Here is a 17,663-nt window from a genome sequence, read left to right as displayed (position 1 = left end):
CTTCCGCTGGCGTCCGCATCACTTCTGCATCTCCCAATGCGGAAGTGTATGGAGGGGTGACGGTGGGTGGATGCAGCCATGCGAGAATCTGCAGCATGCTGCATATTCTCGGATCACTCCGCACGCAATGCACGCAATAGAAACAGTTTCATTGCCATGCATTGGGTTCCGGACACACGCAGTGCGATGCACGCTATGTAGCCGCATCGCACCGCTTCTAGTGGAAACGGGCCCTTATGGTTTGCCCCTGTTCATTCCTGTACACACTTGCTATAGTGGTCTGAAACAATTATTCACTGATGCAGTAAGAATAGTTGCAACTTCATATTCAGCCACAAGATGGCAGTACCTTCACTCCATTAATAGATAGGCTGTGGAGATGGTTTCTGCTGCAGTTTCTATGTACTGTATTTATAGCATGGATGGAGTAGAGGGCTTTATCTAAGGAAGGGGGTGCCCCCTGAAATGCATGGTGATGCCATGGTGACTGAGAGCACAAGCTGTGAGAAATGAGAGATAAGAGGGGAGGGAAGACATAGTCTGTAGACACAGCACCAAAGCCTCTATGATCAGAAGCACTCTTTGTTTTTTCATATCCTTGCCTGCTTTGTGCTTTACAACATGAGCTAAGTCTTTAGGCAGGGGTCACACTTGTCTATTTTTGTGCGCGTTTTCTGCACAGAAAAAGGGATTTAAACTGAGAACTACTAACCTGTTAGCATTTAAAATGCATATTTCATTTCAAGATGCTGCAACCATTTTAACCTCAGCTGGCAGAACTCGTTGTTCTGTCCGCTGAGGGTATGCAGTGGAGCATTTTTTGTAGTTACCTGTCCGGATGCTGGATCAGCTTCTCCTCTTCATCCACCCGCCTCGATACACTCCCGACATCCTCTTCTGAGCTCTAATCACATGTTATTACACATGATAGGGGCTCAGAAGATAGTGCCTGCGGTGCAACACGTAATGGAACTTCTACCACTCCTCTACCACCACCAGGTGGCGCTGCTCCGCTTCAAATCATTGGCACTAAAAATGCTCTGGCAGTGTGAACCAGGCCTTAATCCATGTGATGCAGCACAATGCTGTCTTGTGACTCATCACCCTAGTGACATAGGAAGGTGATATGAAGTAGTAATGTCACCCGGATGACTGTGTACAATAGCAGTAATGTGTGTGTGTGCGTGTGTGTCTATATATATATATATATATATATATATATATATATATATATATATATATATATATATATATATACTAGCTGATTGCCCGGCGTTGCCCGGGTATGTATTTGGCTGGTGTTGGCTCCGCCTACTTTTTCTAACCCTAACACACAATTACTCACTGACCAAGTTTGTGAGCTTTGCGGTCTTTGGTATCAATAATCTGCATTGAAATGAAACAAATCTGATTGGGTGTGTGTGGCTCCACCCCCTTTTCTGAATTTGAACCCCAGTCACCCAATAACCAACTGTACCAGGTTTGAGGCCTGTGCCATTAACAGTTCAAGAATGGTAGCAATTAAATATTCCCCTTGAAAAACAACAGGTGAAGTTTGATTCACTTTTGTAGGCTCCACCCACTTTTCTGAATATTAATTTCAGTCACCCAGTGACCAACTGTGCAAAGTTTAAAAACCCTGCCATTAACAGAATGGCTGCAGTTTACATTTTCTCAGTGAAATTTGTATTTGTCTTCACCCACTGATGACCCGGCGTTGCCCGGGTATGTATTTGACTGGTGTTGGCTCCGCCCACTTTCTAACCCTAACGCACAAACACTCAATGACCAAGTTTGTGAGCTTTGGGGTCCTTGGCATCAATAATTTGTATATTTCCATAGAAATTAAACAAATCAGATAGGCTGTTTGTGGCTCCACCCCTCTCCAGCATTTGAACCCCAGTCAACCAATGACCAACTGTAGCAGGTTTGAGGCATCTGCTATTAACAGTGTAAAAATGGCAGCAATTTAAATATTCCACTTGCAAATCAACAGGTGAATTTTGATTGGCTACTATAGGCTCCACCCACTTCCCTGAATATTAATCTCAGTCACTCAGTGACCATCTGGGCAAAGATTGGGAACCCTGAAATAAACAGAAGGGCTGCAGTTTACACTTTTCCAGTGAAATTTGTTTTTGACTCCGCCCACTTTTTGTAACCTGGACACAAAGTCTAAATGCCCAAGTTTGTGAGTTTTGGGGTCCTTGGCATCAATAATTTGTATTTTCCCATTAAATGAAACAAATCTGATTCACTGTTTGTGGCTCTGTCCCCTTTTCTGAATTTGAACCCCAGTGACCCAATGACCAACTGTGCCAGGTTTGAGGCTTGTGCCATTAACAGTGCAAAAATGGCAGCAATTTTAATATTCTCCTTGAAAAGTGACATGTGATTTTTGATTGGCATTTTTAGGCTCCACCCACTTTTCTGAATATTAATCCCAGTCACCCGGTAACCAGCTATGCTAAGTTTGAGAACCCTGCCATTAACAGTGAAGACGGGCTGCAGTTTACAATGTCCCAGAAAAATCTGTTTTTAACTCCACCCACTTTTTGTAACCTTGACACACAGTCACTACTCAATGACCAAGTTTGTGAGCTTTTGGGTTCCTGGCATCAAAATTGTGCTAATATAAGCAGTTTATCCAGCAAAGAAATCTGGCTGTTTTTGGCTCCGCCCCTTTACTGAATTTGAACCCCAAACACTTAAAGGGAACCTGAAGTGAGTAAAATTATTTAAAATAAACACATGACGTCGCTGCAAATGAATATTACATACTTACCTCACTGTCAGTTCCTCTCAGAAGCTCACCATTTTCTCCTTACAGTGATCACTTCCAGTTCTGACAATATTTTGTCAGAACTGAAATATACCAGTTGCTGTCAGTTATATATCAGCAGCTGTCAGTTACAACTGAATGTACAAGGTAATGTCCATGTTTCCCTATGGCTCAAGTGAGCGATATTACAGTTTAACAGTGTGATGAGCAGGAAGCTGTTATGGGGTAATGGCCATTTTTAAAATGGAGGACGGAGAATTCCATTGATCACAGTGGACAAATGGGACACGGGAGAGGAGAAAGAGATTGGGGAGTAGACTGCACGGGAGGTAAGTATGACCTGTGCATGTTTATTTTGACTTTTTATTTTCAGTTCAGGTTCTCTTTAACGACCGACTGTAGCAGGTTTGAGGCCTCTGCTATTAACAGTGCGAGAATGGCTGCAGTTTCAACATTCCCCTTGAAAATCAATAGGTGAATTTTGATTGGCTCTTGTAGGCTCCACCTACTTTTCCGAATATTAATTCTAGTCACCCAGTGACCAACTGTGTGAAGTTTGAGAACCCTGCCATTAACAGTGTAAGAAAAGCTGCAGTTTACATTTCCCCATGTAAAAAGTTAGTTGTTTTTGGCTCTGCCCACTATTTCTAATCTTGACATACAGTCACTTAATGACCAAGTTTATGAGCTTTGGCATCAATAAGTTGCATTTCACCATTGAAATTAAACAAATCTGATTGGCTGTTTTTGGCCCGCTCCTTTCAGAATTTAATCCCCAGTCTCCCAGTGACTGACTGTAGCAGATGTTAGGCCTCTGCCATTAAGAGTGCATTAATGTCAGCAATGTAAATATTCCCCTTGAAAATCAAAAGGTGAATTTTGATTGGCTGCTGTAGGCTCCACCCACTTTTCTGAATATTAGTCCCAGTCACCCAGTGGCCAACTGTGTCACGTTTGAGAACCCTGCCAATAACAGAATGGCTGAAATCAATCTAACAAATCTGATTGGCTGTTTGTGGCTCCACCCCTATAGTGAATTTGGACCCCAGTCACCCAATGACTGACTGTATCAGGTTTGAGGCCTCTGCCACTAACAGTGTAAGAATGGTAGCAATGTGAATATTCCCCTTGAAAATCAATAGGTTCATTTTGATTGGCTGTTGTAGGCTCCACCCACATTTCTGAATATTCATCCCAGTCACCCAGTGGCCAATTGTGTAAAGTTTGGGAACCCTGCAATGTAAAAAATGAAGTTGTTGGCACTGCCCACTTTTTCTAACCTTGACATACAGTCACTCAATTATCAAGTTTATCAGCTTTGGGGTCCTTGGTATCAATACTTTGTATATTCCCATTGAAAAATAAACAAATCTGGCTGTTTGTGGCTCCGCCCCCTTCCTGAATTTGGACCCTAGTCACCCAGTGTCCAACTGTACCAGGTTTGAGGCATCTGCTTTTACCAGTATAAGAGAATGGTAGCAGATGAAATATTCCCTTTGAAAATCAAAAGGTGAATTTTTATTGGCTGTTGTAGGCTCCACCCACCTTCCAAAATCTTAATCTCAGTCACCCAATGACCAACTGTGCAAAGTTTGAGAACCCTGCCATTAACGGTGTAAGAAGGGTTGCAGTTTATATTTTCCCAGTAAAAGTTGTTTTGGCTCCACCCACTTTTTGTAACCTTGACACACAGTCACTCAATGACCAAGTTTGTGAGCTTTCAGGTTCCTGGCATCAAAAATGTGTGCATGGAAGCAGTTTATCCACTAAGGAAATCTGATTGGCTGTATGTGGCCCCGCCCCTTTAGTGAATTTGGACCCCAGTTACCCAATGACCGACTGTAGGAAGTTTGAAGCCTCTGCCATTAACAGTGTAAGAATAGCAGCAGTTTAAATATTCCCCTTGAAAATCAATAGGTGAATTTTGATTGGCTGTTGTAGGCTCCACCCATTTTCTTGAATCTTAATCGCATTCACCCAGTGACCAAGTGTGGCAAGTTTGAGAACCCTGCGATTAACAGTCTAAGAATGGCTGCAGTTTACATTTTCCCATTTAAAATGAACGGCTGAAATTTGATTGGCTGTTTTATGCTCCGCCCACTTTTCCTGGATTTGTAACCTCGGTCACCAAGTGACCAACTGTGCCAAGTGTGGGGACTTTGGCTTGATTACTGTGAGAATGGCAGCCTTTTACATTTTTTCCATTGACTTGAATGGGTGGAATCTGATTGGCTGTTTGTAGCTCCGCCCACATGTGCAGGGGGGCCGCGAGACCCCCAGAACCTATCATCCCAGGTAGTAAGGGATCTGTGTACCAAGTTTCGTTCAAATCGGTCAAGCGGTTTTCGCGTGATCGCGGCACATACACACACACACACACACATACACACACACACACACACACACACACATACATCCGATTTTATATATATAGATTATATATATATATATATATATATATGTATATATATATATATATATATATATATATATATATATATATATGTGTGTATATATATATATATGTACTGTGTGTATATATATATATATATATATATATATATATATATATATATATATATATATATATATATATATATATATACAGTGGGTTGCAAAAGTATTTGGGCCCCTTGAAGTTTTCCACATTTTGTCATGTTACTGCCACAAACATGAATCAATTTTATTGGAATTCCACATGAAAGACCAATACAAAGTGCTGTACACATGAGAAGTGGATACGAAAATCATACATGATTCCAAACATTTTTTACAAATAAATAACTGCAAAGTGGTGTGTGCATAATTATTCGGCCCCCTTTGATCTGAGTGCAGTCAGTTGCCTATAGACATTGTCTGATGAGTGCTAATGACTAAATATAGTGCACCTGTGTGTAATCTGATGTCAGTACAAATACAGCTGCTCTGTGAGGGCCTCAGGGGTTGTCTAAGAGAATATTGGGAGCAACAACACCGTGAAGTCCAAATAACACACAAGACAGGTCCAAGAGAGGTCAGGGATAAAGTTTTTGAGAAATTTAAAGCAGGCTTAGGCTACAAAAAGATTTCCAAAGCCTTGAACATCCCACGGAGCACTGTTCAAGCGATCATTCAGAAATGGAAGGAGTATGGCACAACTGTAAACCTACCAACACAAGGCCGTCCACCTTAACTCACAGGCCGAACAATGAGAGCGCTGATCAGAAATGCAGTCAAGAGGCCCATGGTGACTCTGGATGAGCTGCAGAGATCTACAGCTCAGGTGGGAGACTCTGTCCATAGGACAACTATTAGTCATGCACTGTACAAAGTTGGCCTTTATGGAAGAGTGGCAAGAAGAAAGGCATTGTTAACAGAAAGCATAAGAAGTCCCGTTTGCAGTTTGCCACAAGCCATGTGGGGGACACAGCAACCATGTGGAAGAAGGTGCTCTGGTCAGATGAGACCAAAATGGAACTTTTTGGCCAAAATGCAAAACGCTATGTGTGGCAGAAAACTAACACTGCACATCACTCTGAACACACCATTCCCACTGTCAAATATGGTGGTGGCAGCATCATACTCGGGGGGTGCATCTCTTCAGCAGGGACAGGGAAGCTGGTCAGAGTTGATGGGAAGATGGATGGAGCCAAATACAGGGCAAACTTGGAAGAAAACCTCTTGGAGACTGCAAAAGACTTGAGACTGGGGCGGAGGTTCAACTTCTAGCAGGACAATGACCATAAACATAAAGCCAGGGCAACAATGGAATGGTTTAAAACAAAACCTATCTATGTGTTAGAATGGCCCAGTCAAAGTCCAGATCTAAATCCAATCGAGAATCTGTGGCAAGATCTGAAAACTTCTGTTCACAAATGCTGTCCATCTAATCTGACTGAGCTGGAGCTGTTTTGCAAAGAAGAATGGGCAAGGATTTCAGTCTCTAGATGTGCAAAGCTGGTAGAGACATACCCTAAAAGACTGGCAGCTGTAATTGCAGCAAAAAGGTGGTTCTACAAAGTATTGATGCAGGGGGCCGAATAATTACGCACACCCCACTTTGCAGTTATTTATTTGTAAAAAATGTTTGGAATGATGTATGATTTTCGATCCACTTCTCACATGTACACCACTTTGTATTGGTCTTTCACGTGGAATTCCAATAAAATTGATTCATGTTTGTGGCAGTAATGTGACAAAATGTGGAAAGCTTCAAGGGGGCCGAATACTTTTGCAACCCACTGTATATATATATATATATATATATATATATATATATATATATATATATATATATATATATATATATATATATATACAGAGGGATACGAACGTTTGGGCAACCTTGTTAATCGTCATGATTTTCCTGTATAAGTCGTTGGTTGTTATGATAAAAAATATTAGTTAAATATATCATATAGGAGACACACACAGTGATATTTGAGAAGTGAAATGAAGTTTATTGGATTTACAGAAAGCATGCAATATTTGTTTAAACAAAATTAGGCAGGTGCATAAATTTAGGCACCACAAAAAATAAATGAATTCAATATTTAGTAGATCCTCCTTTTGCAGAAATTGCAGCCTCTAAACACTTCCTGTAGGTTCCAATGAGAGTCTGGATTCTGGTTGAAGGTATTTTGGACCATTCCTCTTTACAATACATCTCTAGTTCATTCAGGTTTGATGGCTTCCGAGCATGGACAGCTCTCTTTAACTCACACTACAGATTTTCTATTATATTCAGGTCTAGGCACTGAGATGGCCATTCCAGAAGGTTGTATTTGTTCCCCTGCCTTAGTGGATTTTGAGCGATGTTTAGGGCTGTTGTCTTGTTGAAAGATCCAGCCCTAGCGCAACTTCAGCTTTGTCACTGATTCCTGGACATTGGTCTCCAGAATTTGCTGATACTGAGAGGAATCCATGCTTCCCTCAACTTTAACAAGGATCCCAGTCCCTGCACTGGCCACACAGCCCCACAGCATGATGGAACCACCACCATATTTTACTGTAGGTAGCAGGTGTTTTCTTGGAATGCTGTGTTCTTTTTGCTCCATGCATAACACCCCTTGTTGTGCCCAAATAACGAAATTTTAGTTTCATCAGTCCACAGCACCTTATTCCAAAATGATGCTGGCTTATCCAAATGTGCTTTAGCCTACCTTTAAGCGGCTCTGTTTGTGCTGTGGGTGGAGAAAAGGCATCCTCTGCATCACTCTCGCATGCAACATCTCCTCCTGTAAAGTGTGTAGAATGGTTGAATGATATACAGTGACTCCATCTGCAGCACGATGATGTTGTAGGTCTTTGGTGCAGGTCTGTGGGTTGACTCTGACTGTTCTCACCATTGTTGCTTCTGTCTATCCGAGATTTTTCTTGGTCTGCCACTTTGAACCTTAACATGAACTGAGCCAGTGGTCTTCCATTTCCTCAATATGTTCCTAACTGTGGAAACAGACAGCTGAAATCTCTGAGACAGCTTTCTGTATCCTTCCCCTAAACACTGAACAATCTTTGTTTTCAGGTCATTTGAGAGTTGTTTTGAGACCCCCGTGTTGCTACTCTTCAGAAAAAAATAAAAGATGAGGAAAACTTACAATTGACCCCTTAAATACTCTTTCTCATAATTGGATTCACCTATGTAGGTCAGGGGTCACTGAGATTGCCAAGCCAATTTGAGTTCCAACAATTTGTTCTAAAGGTCTTGGAATCAATAAATAAACACATTTATGCACCTGCCTAATTTGGTTTAAACAATTATCGCACAATTTCTGTAAATCCTATAAACTTCATTTCACTTCTCAAATATCACTGTGTGTGTCTCCTATATGATATATTTAACTGACATTTTTTATCATAACAACCAACGATTTATACAGGAAAATCATGACGATTAACAAGGTTGCCCAAACTATATCCCACTATATATATATATATATATATATATATATATATATATATATATATATATTTACAAATATATGCGTATAATACACGTTTTAGCTGCTTTTGCCAAAGTCCATTTGTAGTATCAGTATGACTCCATCATATTGTACTTTTCATTAGGTTTTTAGCATTTATGCCTCATAGTTTAGATGATGTTTAGGTGTTTTGGGTCCGCATTCCTTGAATGACATATTATCTAGTAGTGTAACACAGGCAGTCAGGCCAGAGCTGAGACATTATGTACAAGGCGACAGGCCTCCAGGGATGTAAGTGATGGGTTTGTAACACCACGCAAGTTGAAAATTACCGGTCTGATGCTTGGGTGTGTGATTACTGAGTCTGAAAAAAAATCTGATTTTCACTGATTCCTATTCTTTTCTTGCTGACAGGGGACATTTCTTTTCCACTGCGGTGAGATTGGTGTTGTCTGATATTCGCAACCCTGGTTACCTCCCAGAAAGAGCTCTATAAAATCTATAGACAAACTGTCTGTCTTTTTCTTCCTCTTACTTTGATGCTGTATGTTATCTTATGACTGCATCCATTCCACATTGTGGTTTTTTTTTTTTTTTTTACAAATATGTGAAGTCCTGTACAGACATTGGCTGATTAATTGTCTGTATGGGTGTAACCTGTCTTAAACTTTTCTGGATCAACATAGTTGGAATCTACGTCCTGCTGGTGGCTGTGCGGCTGTGACAGGACGTAGATTCCAATTATTTACTTACGCCGTCCTCACAGTTCACGCCACTGTTCCGTCGCTGCACCCACTCACTCTGCTGTCACAGTGACAGCAGAGCTTCTACATCTCGGTCAGTAGTGAGCCAATCACAGAAATCACATTACACAATAGGGAAAGGCCGGCTCTGGTCCTTAAAGAAAATCTGTAACGAAAAAACCTCCCATGGGGGGTACCCCCCATGGGGGAAGCCTCTGGATCCTATTGAGGCTTCCCCCGCTCTTCTCGGTCCCATGGTGGCGGCGAAAATCCTCTCGGAGCGGCGATGGCAATGTAAATATTTACCTCCCTAGCTCCAGTGCAGGCGCAGTATCCGCTCTTCCCACAGAGATAGGTGGAAATAGCCGATCTCCGTTGGGCCGCTCTACTGCGCAGGCACAAGTCTCCTGCGCCTGCGCAGTAGAGCAGACCCGACGGAGATCGGCTTTTTCTGCCTATCTCCGTCAGAAGAGCCGAAACAGCGTCCACGCTGGAGCCTGGAAAGGTAAATATTGAACAGGCTGTCGTATCTGTCGGGCCAGCTTTGAAGGGCTGCAGCGAGACCCCCGTGGGACAGAGGAGGACGGGGAAGCCTCATTAGGATCCGGAGGCTTCCCCCTCCCGAGGTGAGTACCCCCCAGGGGACGTTTTTCTTGTTACAGTGTCTCTTTAAAGGACAGCTGAATCGAGAGGGATATGGAGGCTGCCATATTTATTTTTTTTTAAACAATACGAGTTTCCTGGCAGCCCTGCTGCTCTATTGGGCTGCAGTAGTGTCTGATTAGCATTCTGAGTTTAAGCAAGGAAAGGAATAGACAACGTATAGAGATATGTAATTCCACCATAAGCATACCTCTATGCTTAGCTTATTTAAGTTTGTCTGAGGTCAGGTATCCTGACCTTTAAGCTGAAAAATTGTAAATTTTAAATATAAAAATAAATAAACTGCTTCCATTCACACATGTTTGATGCCAGGAACCTGAAAGCTCACAAACTTGGACATTGAGTGACTGTGTGTCAAGGTTACAAAAAGTGGGCAGAGCCAAAAAAATGTACTGGGAGAATGTAAACTGCAGCAATTCTAATGCTAGGAATACGCGGTACGTTTTTGTACCGTGTAATCGAGCTGCTGATGGCTCGATTCTGCGCTCGATACCACGGGCAGGCAGGACAATGGAAGAAAACAAGGAGAAGATAAGAAGCGCGCGCGGGGACGAGCGGGAACCGATCCAGGCGCCCTCGGGGACGAGCGGGGACGTGCCGGAATCGATCTACGGTACAAAACGTACCGTGTATTCCTAGCATTACACTTTTAATGGCAGGTTTCTTGGCCATTGGGTGACTGGGATTAATATTCAGGAAAGTGGGTGGAGCCTACAACATATCTTAAGCTGATGAAGTTGCTTATGCTCCAATAAAAAGTATGTCACTGCACAGCCACATATCAAGGAAAACATTTGTGCCTGAATTTGGGTATTAACTCTATCTGCTCCTATGTCGAACTATGCATAACTTCAATGTTGCACATTGGTTGACATATTAAAAATGGCTGCCGCTAGGTGACACTGATGCTGGATGAAATCTGGCACAGCGTCACTTTCTTCAGATCAAAGTGTCTGACTAAATCTGACACCTTTATTGCTGCCGGCCACTTCCTCTGCCACTGTGCCACATAATGTAAATCTTACGTGGATGCATTTGGACATATTGTAGGGGCTTCACTGTCGGATCTGGTCAGGCATGGTGTCACCCTGTGTGGATGAAAGTGAAAAAAAAACCAAAAACGTTGAACCTCTCCAGCGCCACTCAGTGCTGTGTAATAACAAAATTATGCAAGGGGGGCAGATCTACAGCATGCAAAATGGTGCTGGCCCCGCCCCCTCACTAAACCCGGGTCACCTTCACGCTCTAATGCGAGGAGGTACATACCCTCCAGATCACCGCCGCTGCAGATTCTTGATCATTCATGGCTCCCTCCCCCTCCCCACCCCACACACAAGCACACCAGAAAAAGTAAGTGTTGGTTGTCCCAAGGGTGATCAGGAAAAAGTATTGGAAGGGGTTAAGTTCCCCCAAAATAACCATTAGCTTAGAAACATAAATCATTTTCTTTTTTTCATGGTTTGTTTCCTTTCTTCTCTTAGCGAGGCGCAGAGGTGCACCTTGTCCCTTGGAATCACGACTTTTCTAAAATGGAATATGATGGTCTCTTAATCACAAGTGGTCCTGGAAACCCAGAGTTGGCACAGCCTTTAATAAAGAACCTCAAATCGGTAAGTGAGCGCTGATTGCAATTCCCAAAAAGTAATGTGAACCAAATCTTCATATTACATGTTTGTGGAATGCTCATGCTTTTCCTAATTAACCCACAGGTCTTCAAGGACCGCTCGGAGCCTGTGTTCGGTATATGTAAAGGGAATGAAATAGCAGCATTGGCAGCCGGTGCCAAAACATACAGATTGCCCATGGCGAACAGGTAGGGTGTCACATTGCTTGGTGATAAACTCTTCATTAAATTATATCTATATCCAGATTTTGAGGTTAACAAATACTGGTACAATACTTACCTGGGGTTTCCTTAAAGATAAGGTTAAGGCTGCTCGTCCCTCGCTGTCACCTGCTATTATCCCCGAAAGCTTGGTTGAGTCACGCTCTGTCGCGCATACGCGGCCCGCCAGGCATTCTCTACTGTCGCGCTCACATCTCTGGGAGCGATCTGCGTCTGCACACTAGTACTGTGCAGGTACAGATCACTCCCAGGGACGGGAGCATTGCGGGGGAGCTTTCAGGACAATTGCGGGTGACATTAGTCACCCAGGGAGACAGCAAGGGACGAGCAGCATTAACGGGGCTTAAAGAAGCCCCAGGTAAGTATGGAACCTGAGATGCTTCTCGTCTCAGGTTCACTTTAAAAAAGGACAGTCCTTAAACACATACATGTCACCATCACCTATGCAAATCCTATACTATAAAATCCCTGTGTCGCTGCGTCCGTCCGTCCGTCAGTGCTTTTTAGCACTGTGTATGTGCAGGGACAAGACGCAGAGACACCGCCGAGAGCTGGAGGAGGACGGGGCCAGGAGAGGCGGGCGTGTGTGCGCGCGCGACTGGTGCCCTGCGCGTGCCGCATTAGGAACGGACCTAGCCCATTTTTAAACGGTCTTAGGCCACTAGTATGTCAATAACTCACAAACACTGGCAGACAGAGATGATAAACGAGTTACTTATAATTGTGGCTTGCATTCACATTTAATGCAGATTGTATGCAGTTTGAAGAGGGGCTTACCCCAATTGACTTTTTGATTTATTATTTATGTAGTATTAATATCTTTTGCAGTTGCTTAGTGACAGCAAAGGCTGTATACTCTATACAGGCTTTGTCGACACTAACTGAGCCTTAGAGGGACTTAATGTGTGGACGGCTTACACTTTTGTGCTTTTGCTGCCGCCTGCGTAGTGTTTAGGTAATCACATTACTAAGGTGACCCTCATCTTAATAAATCAAGACCATTAACTTATTAGTGTTTCTATGATCTCGTGATTTTTGTTAAATACATTTTTTCCACATAATCATCACACCTTGATTTTTTTTAACCATAGGGGGCAGAACCAACCTGTCATGAACACAATGAATGGGCAGGCCTTCATCACTGCTCAGAACCATGCTTATGGAGTAGATAGCAATTCTCTACCTGCAGGCTGGAAACCTCTCTTTGTAAACATCAATGATAAGAGCAATGAGGTGAGTTCAGCTCCTAAGGTTGTAATGTTTCAATAAAAATTACAGCTTTTCCTTCATCCATCTTTCTTTCCACAGGGGATTATGCACGAGACCAAACCAATCTTCACCGCACAATTCCGCCCTGAGGCCACCCCTGGGCCCACTGACACAGAGGTATGGTGCATCTGTCTACACAGAACAATTAGATAAGGGAATAATGAGTTCACTCTAACCTTACTAGGTTCACTCATAAGGAATGCTGTAATTTTACAACTTTATTGAATCGATGTTCTTCTTGGATCGTATAGTCAATTTATCATTCTTTCTTTTAGTTCCTGTTTGACGTCTTCATGTCAATGATCAAGAAAGGAAAAGGCACCACTTTGGCGTCTGTAATGCCAAAACCTGCTCTACAGTCGAAACGCGTTGATGTAAGTCCGATATAAAACCTCTGCAATAATACGCTGCCTTATTTTCAGACTTGGGTGTATTGGATAGAAGCAGGAGAAATGCTCAGAATTAAAAAGAGATGATACAAGTGAAGGAATCAGAGATGCTAAGTTGAAGAGGAACTGTAGTGAAAATAACATAATGAATAAAATTGCTTATTTTTTTACAATATTAATTTAAAGATTATTTAGTCAGTGTTCCTCCATTGTAAACTCTTTCCTCTCTCTGATTTACATTCTGAAATTAATCACTGGAGGTGACATCTTTAGTTCTGCCAGGTGATTTGTACAGACTGTTCGATACTGAGAGTTCTGTGCACAGAGGGAGATATTACTTGCTTAGCAGTTGGAAAAAGCTGTTATTTCCCACAATGCAAAGAGGTTCACAGACAGCAAACTGTCAGGACCTTGGTCATGACATCACACTTTGGGAGGGATTTCACCACAATTTCAGCCATAAAGACACCTCTGATTATCCATTTGAGAAAAGGTAAAGATTTCTCATGGGAAAGGGAGTATCAGCTACTGATTGGGATGAAGTTCAATACTTGGTTAAAGTTCCTCTTTAAAAACAAAACAGGGAACAGCGGTGAGGATGGCTGGACTGAAGTGTCATGGGACTGGTTCACTCTCAAATTCACTGCCTACATGGAGTTTGTTTTGTGTCCTCGAATTTGCATACAGATACTCTGGATCAGCCACAATTTAATATGATATTTGTTAGTTAGTCTCTGTCCAAAATATATACTCTATATATAGTAGTAGTGGTATTAGATTGAGAATGAAATAGAATATACTCTATATATAGTGGGTAGTGGCATTAGATTGAGAATTCCAAAAATATGAACAGTATGGCCTGACTTTATTGCTGTAGATTTTTACTAGAAGAGGAGGTAACTTTCATTAACCAAAATGTCCAACATGTCCATAACATAACAGCTTCCATTATTTCTTACCTACTTATTCCACTGCTATGAAGATTCTCCAATAAGAAGAAAAGCTGCCATTATAGCCCTTCTGTAATAACAAATGCTACCCATTTGCCCCCAGGTAACCAGTACCACTCTAAGCTGCATACAAATTGTATTGAAATCTGCATAAGATAGTTTGATGTCTACATAAATAAGAACTGTATTTCCTTATTGTGCAGTTTTTAATTATGGTATTTCGGATTGGTAAAATAAATGATTAATTCCATGTCACATCTCCATGTCTGAATTGTATAATTAATATACTTTTTTATTTCCTGCCCTGCAGGTGTCTAAAGTCCTCATCCTGGGCTCTGGAGGTCTTTCCATCGGACAAGCAGGAGAGTTTGATTATTCTGGATCACAGGCAGTTAAAGCTATGAAAGTAAGGGCTCTTGCATAGAAGTGACCTATATAACACACTGACCCGGTATTACTGTAGTGTCCCATATAATGTAAGACTTGGAATGACAGTTATGGCACTGTATAAATTATTATTGTGCAGAAAAAAACAGAAATGTGTAGTTCTATGTGACCAGAGAGCCATGTTACATGGACTGTGTGACCAGAACGCCATGTTACACAGACTGAGTGACCAGAGAGCCATGTTACATGGACTGTGTGACCAGAAAGCCATGTTACATGGACTGTGTGACCAGAAAGCCATGTTACACAGACTGAGTGACCAGAGAGCCATGTTACATGGACTGTGTGACCAGAAAGCCATGTTACATTGACTGTGTGTGACCAGAGAGCCATGTTACACAGACTGAGTGACCTGAAATCCATGTTACACAGACTGAGTGACCAGAAAGCCACGTTACACAGACTGAGTGACCAGAGAGCCATGTTACATGGACTGTGTGACCAGAAACCCATGTTACACAGACTGTGTGACCAGAGAGCCATGTTACATACTGTATACTGTGTCACCAGAGAATGAGTAAGGGATCTTGCATAGAAATGACTTATATAACACACTGACCCGGTATTACTGTTGTGTTCCATATAATGTAAGGCTTGGAATGCCAGTTATGGCACTGTATAAACTAAAATTGAGCAGAAAAACGGAAATGTGTAGTTCTGTGTGACCAGAGAAACGTTACATGGACTGTGAGACCAGAAAGCCATGTTACATGGACTGTGAGACCAGAAAGCCATGTTACATGGACTGTAAGACCAGAAAGCCATGTTACACAGACTGAGTGACCTGAAAGCCATGTTACATGTACTGTGAGACCAGAAAGCCATGTTACATGCACTGTGTGACCAGAAAGCCATGTTACACAGACTGAGACCTGAAAGCCATGTTACATGGACTGTGAGACCAGAAAGCCATGTTACATGCACTGTGTGACCAGAAAGCCATGTTACACAGACTGAGACCTGAAAGCCATGTTACATGGACTGTGAGACCAGAAAGCCATTTTACATGGACTGTGTGACCAGAAATCCATGTTACATGGACTGTGAAACCAGAAAGCAATGTTACACGGACTGTGTGACCAGAAATCCATGTTACACAGACTGAGTGACCAGAGAGCCATGTTAAGCAGACTGAGACCAGAGAGCCATGTTAAGCAGACTGAGACCAGAGAGCTATGTTATACAGACTGAATGACCAGAAAGCCATGTTACTTTGACTGTGTGACCAGAGAGCCATGTTATACAGACTGAGTGACCAGAGAGCCATGTTACTTGGACTGTGTAACCAGAAAGCCATGTTACACAGACTGTGTCACCAGAGAGCCATGTTACACGGACTGTGTGACCAGAAAGCCATGTTATACAGACTGTGTGACCAGAGAGTCATGTTACAGTGAATGTGTGACCAAAGAGCCATGTTACACAGACTGTGTCACCAGAGAGCCATGTTACACAGACTGTGTGACCAGAAAGCCATGTTATACAGATTGTGGGACCAGAGAGTCATGTTACAGTGAATGTGTGACCAAAGAGCCATGTTACACAGACTGTGTCACCAGAGAGCCATGTTACACAGACTGTGTGACCAGAAAGCCATGTTATACAGATTGTGGGACCAGAGAGTCATGTTACAGTGAATGTGTGACCAAAGAGCCATGTTACACAGTCTGTGTGACTAAGAGAGCCATGTTACAAAGACTTTGAGACCAGAGAGACATGTTACATGGACTGTGCGACCAGAAAGCCATGTTATACAGACTGAGTGACCAAAGAGCCCTGTTAAACAGACTGTGTTTGGGGACTGCAACAAAATTTGGATATTAGGGTTCCATGCTTTGCAGCTACACCTGGTGTCACTGTTTACAATGTTAGGCTTTGCATCATGTCTCATGAGCCTCTTTTTCCACAGGAAGAAAATGTGAGAACAGTTCTTATGAACCCCAACATTGCCTCTGTCCAGACTAATGAGGTGGGCATCAAGCAGGCTGACACAGTGTACTTCCTCCCCATCACACCACAGTTTGTCACTGAAGTCATTAAAGCAGAAAGACCTGATGGACTTATTCTTGGAATGGGTGGGCAGACTGCCTTGAACTGCGGTGAGTAGTATTATCAGAAAGCAAACAAAGGATCCACTTGCAAGCTGAACTTCCTGGTACAAGATGGTACATATTTGATTATAGTCACACCCTGTGCCCACCCACCCAATCATGCATCAACCTGTGCATTGCTTGATTGTAGGTCAACACATCATACCGTTCCAACCTACAGTTGTGTATAGTCCAATGTCTGCACACAGCTAATGTGTAGGCATACCTATTTTGGTGTCAGCTTGGCCTGGTAGGGGAGAGAGATGATTATTTAGAAATACTTTACTTTGCAGTGAGAAATACTATACTAGTTTGCAGTGATTATCATACTTTCCTGAAATTATTTTTTTTTAATTTATCCCATGCAAATATGACTAAACTTTAAGATGAGGATACAGTATTGTGATGTAATCATGTTTTACACATATGTTCATTGCTGTCTGTATCCCCACTGATGCTATCTTCAGGGCTGGATTTCTCTACATGCCAACAAGGCCCGGGGCTTGGTAGGCTGTTGCTCAAAGGGTGGGTGGACATGGAAGAGCGGTTGCTGTATATGAAAAAGGATGCTGCAAAGGGAGCTT

At 42.4% G+C, this 17,663-nt stretch overlaps 1 protein-coding gene across 1 annotated transcript in view; it reads left to right on the top strand.

The window, feature by feature from the left end:
- CPS1 (carbamoyl-phosphate synthase 1) overlaps positions 1 to 17,663 on the top strand; it is a 204,067-nt gene that overhangs the window by 45,888 nt on the left and 140,516 nt on the right. The window contains exons 8-14 of the mRNA XM_068245395.1: positions 11,570 to 11,698; positions 11,798 to 11,901; positions 13,026 to 13,167; positions 13,243 to 13,320; positions 13,479 to 13,577; positions 14,853 to 14,948; positions 16,899 to 17,088. Of these exons, the coding sequence (XP_068101496.1) occupies positions 11,570 to 11,698; positions 11,798 to 11,901; positions 13,026 to 13,167; positions 13,243 to 13,320; positions 13,479 to 13,577; positions 14,853 to 14,948; positions 16,899 to 17,088 (838 nt within the window). The remainder of the gene's footprint in view (positions 1 to 11,569; positions 11,699 to 11,797; positions 11,902 to 13,025; positions 13,168 to 13,242; positions 13,321 to 13,478; positions 13,578 to 14,852; positions 14,949 to 16,898; positions 17,089 to 17,663) is intronic.

Source organism: Hyperolius riggenbachi, chromosome 7 (genome assembly GCF_040937935.1).
Source record: "Hyperolius riggenbachi isolate aHypRig1 chromosome 7, aHypRig1.pri, whole genome shotgun sequence".
Classification (NCBI taxonomy): domain Eukaryota; kingdom Metazoa; phylum Chordata; class Amphibia; order Anura; family Hyperoliidae; genus Hyperolius; species Hyperolius riggenbachi.
The sequence above is the reverse complement of the archived record's forward strand: the minus strand, read 5'-3'. Positions and strand labels throughout refer to the sequence as shown.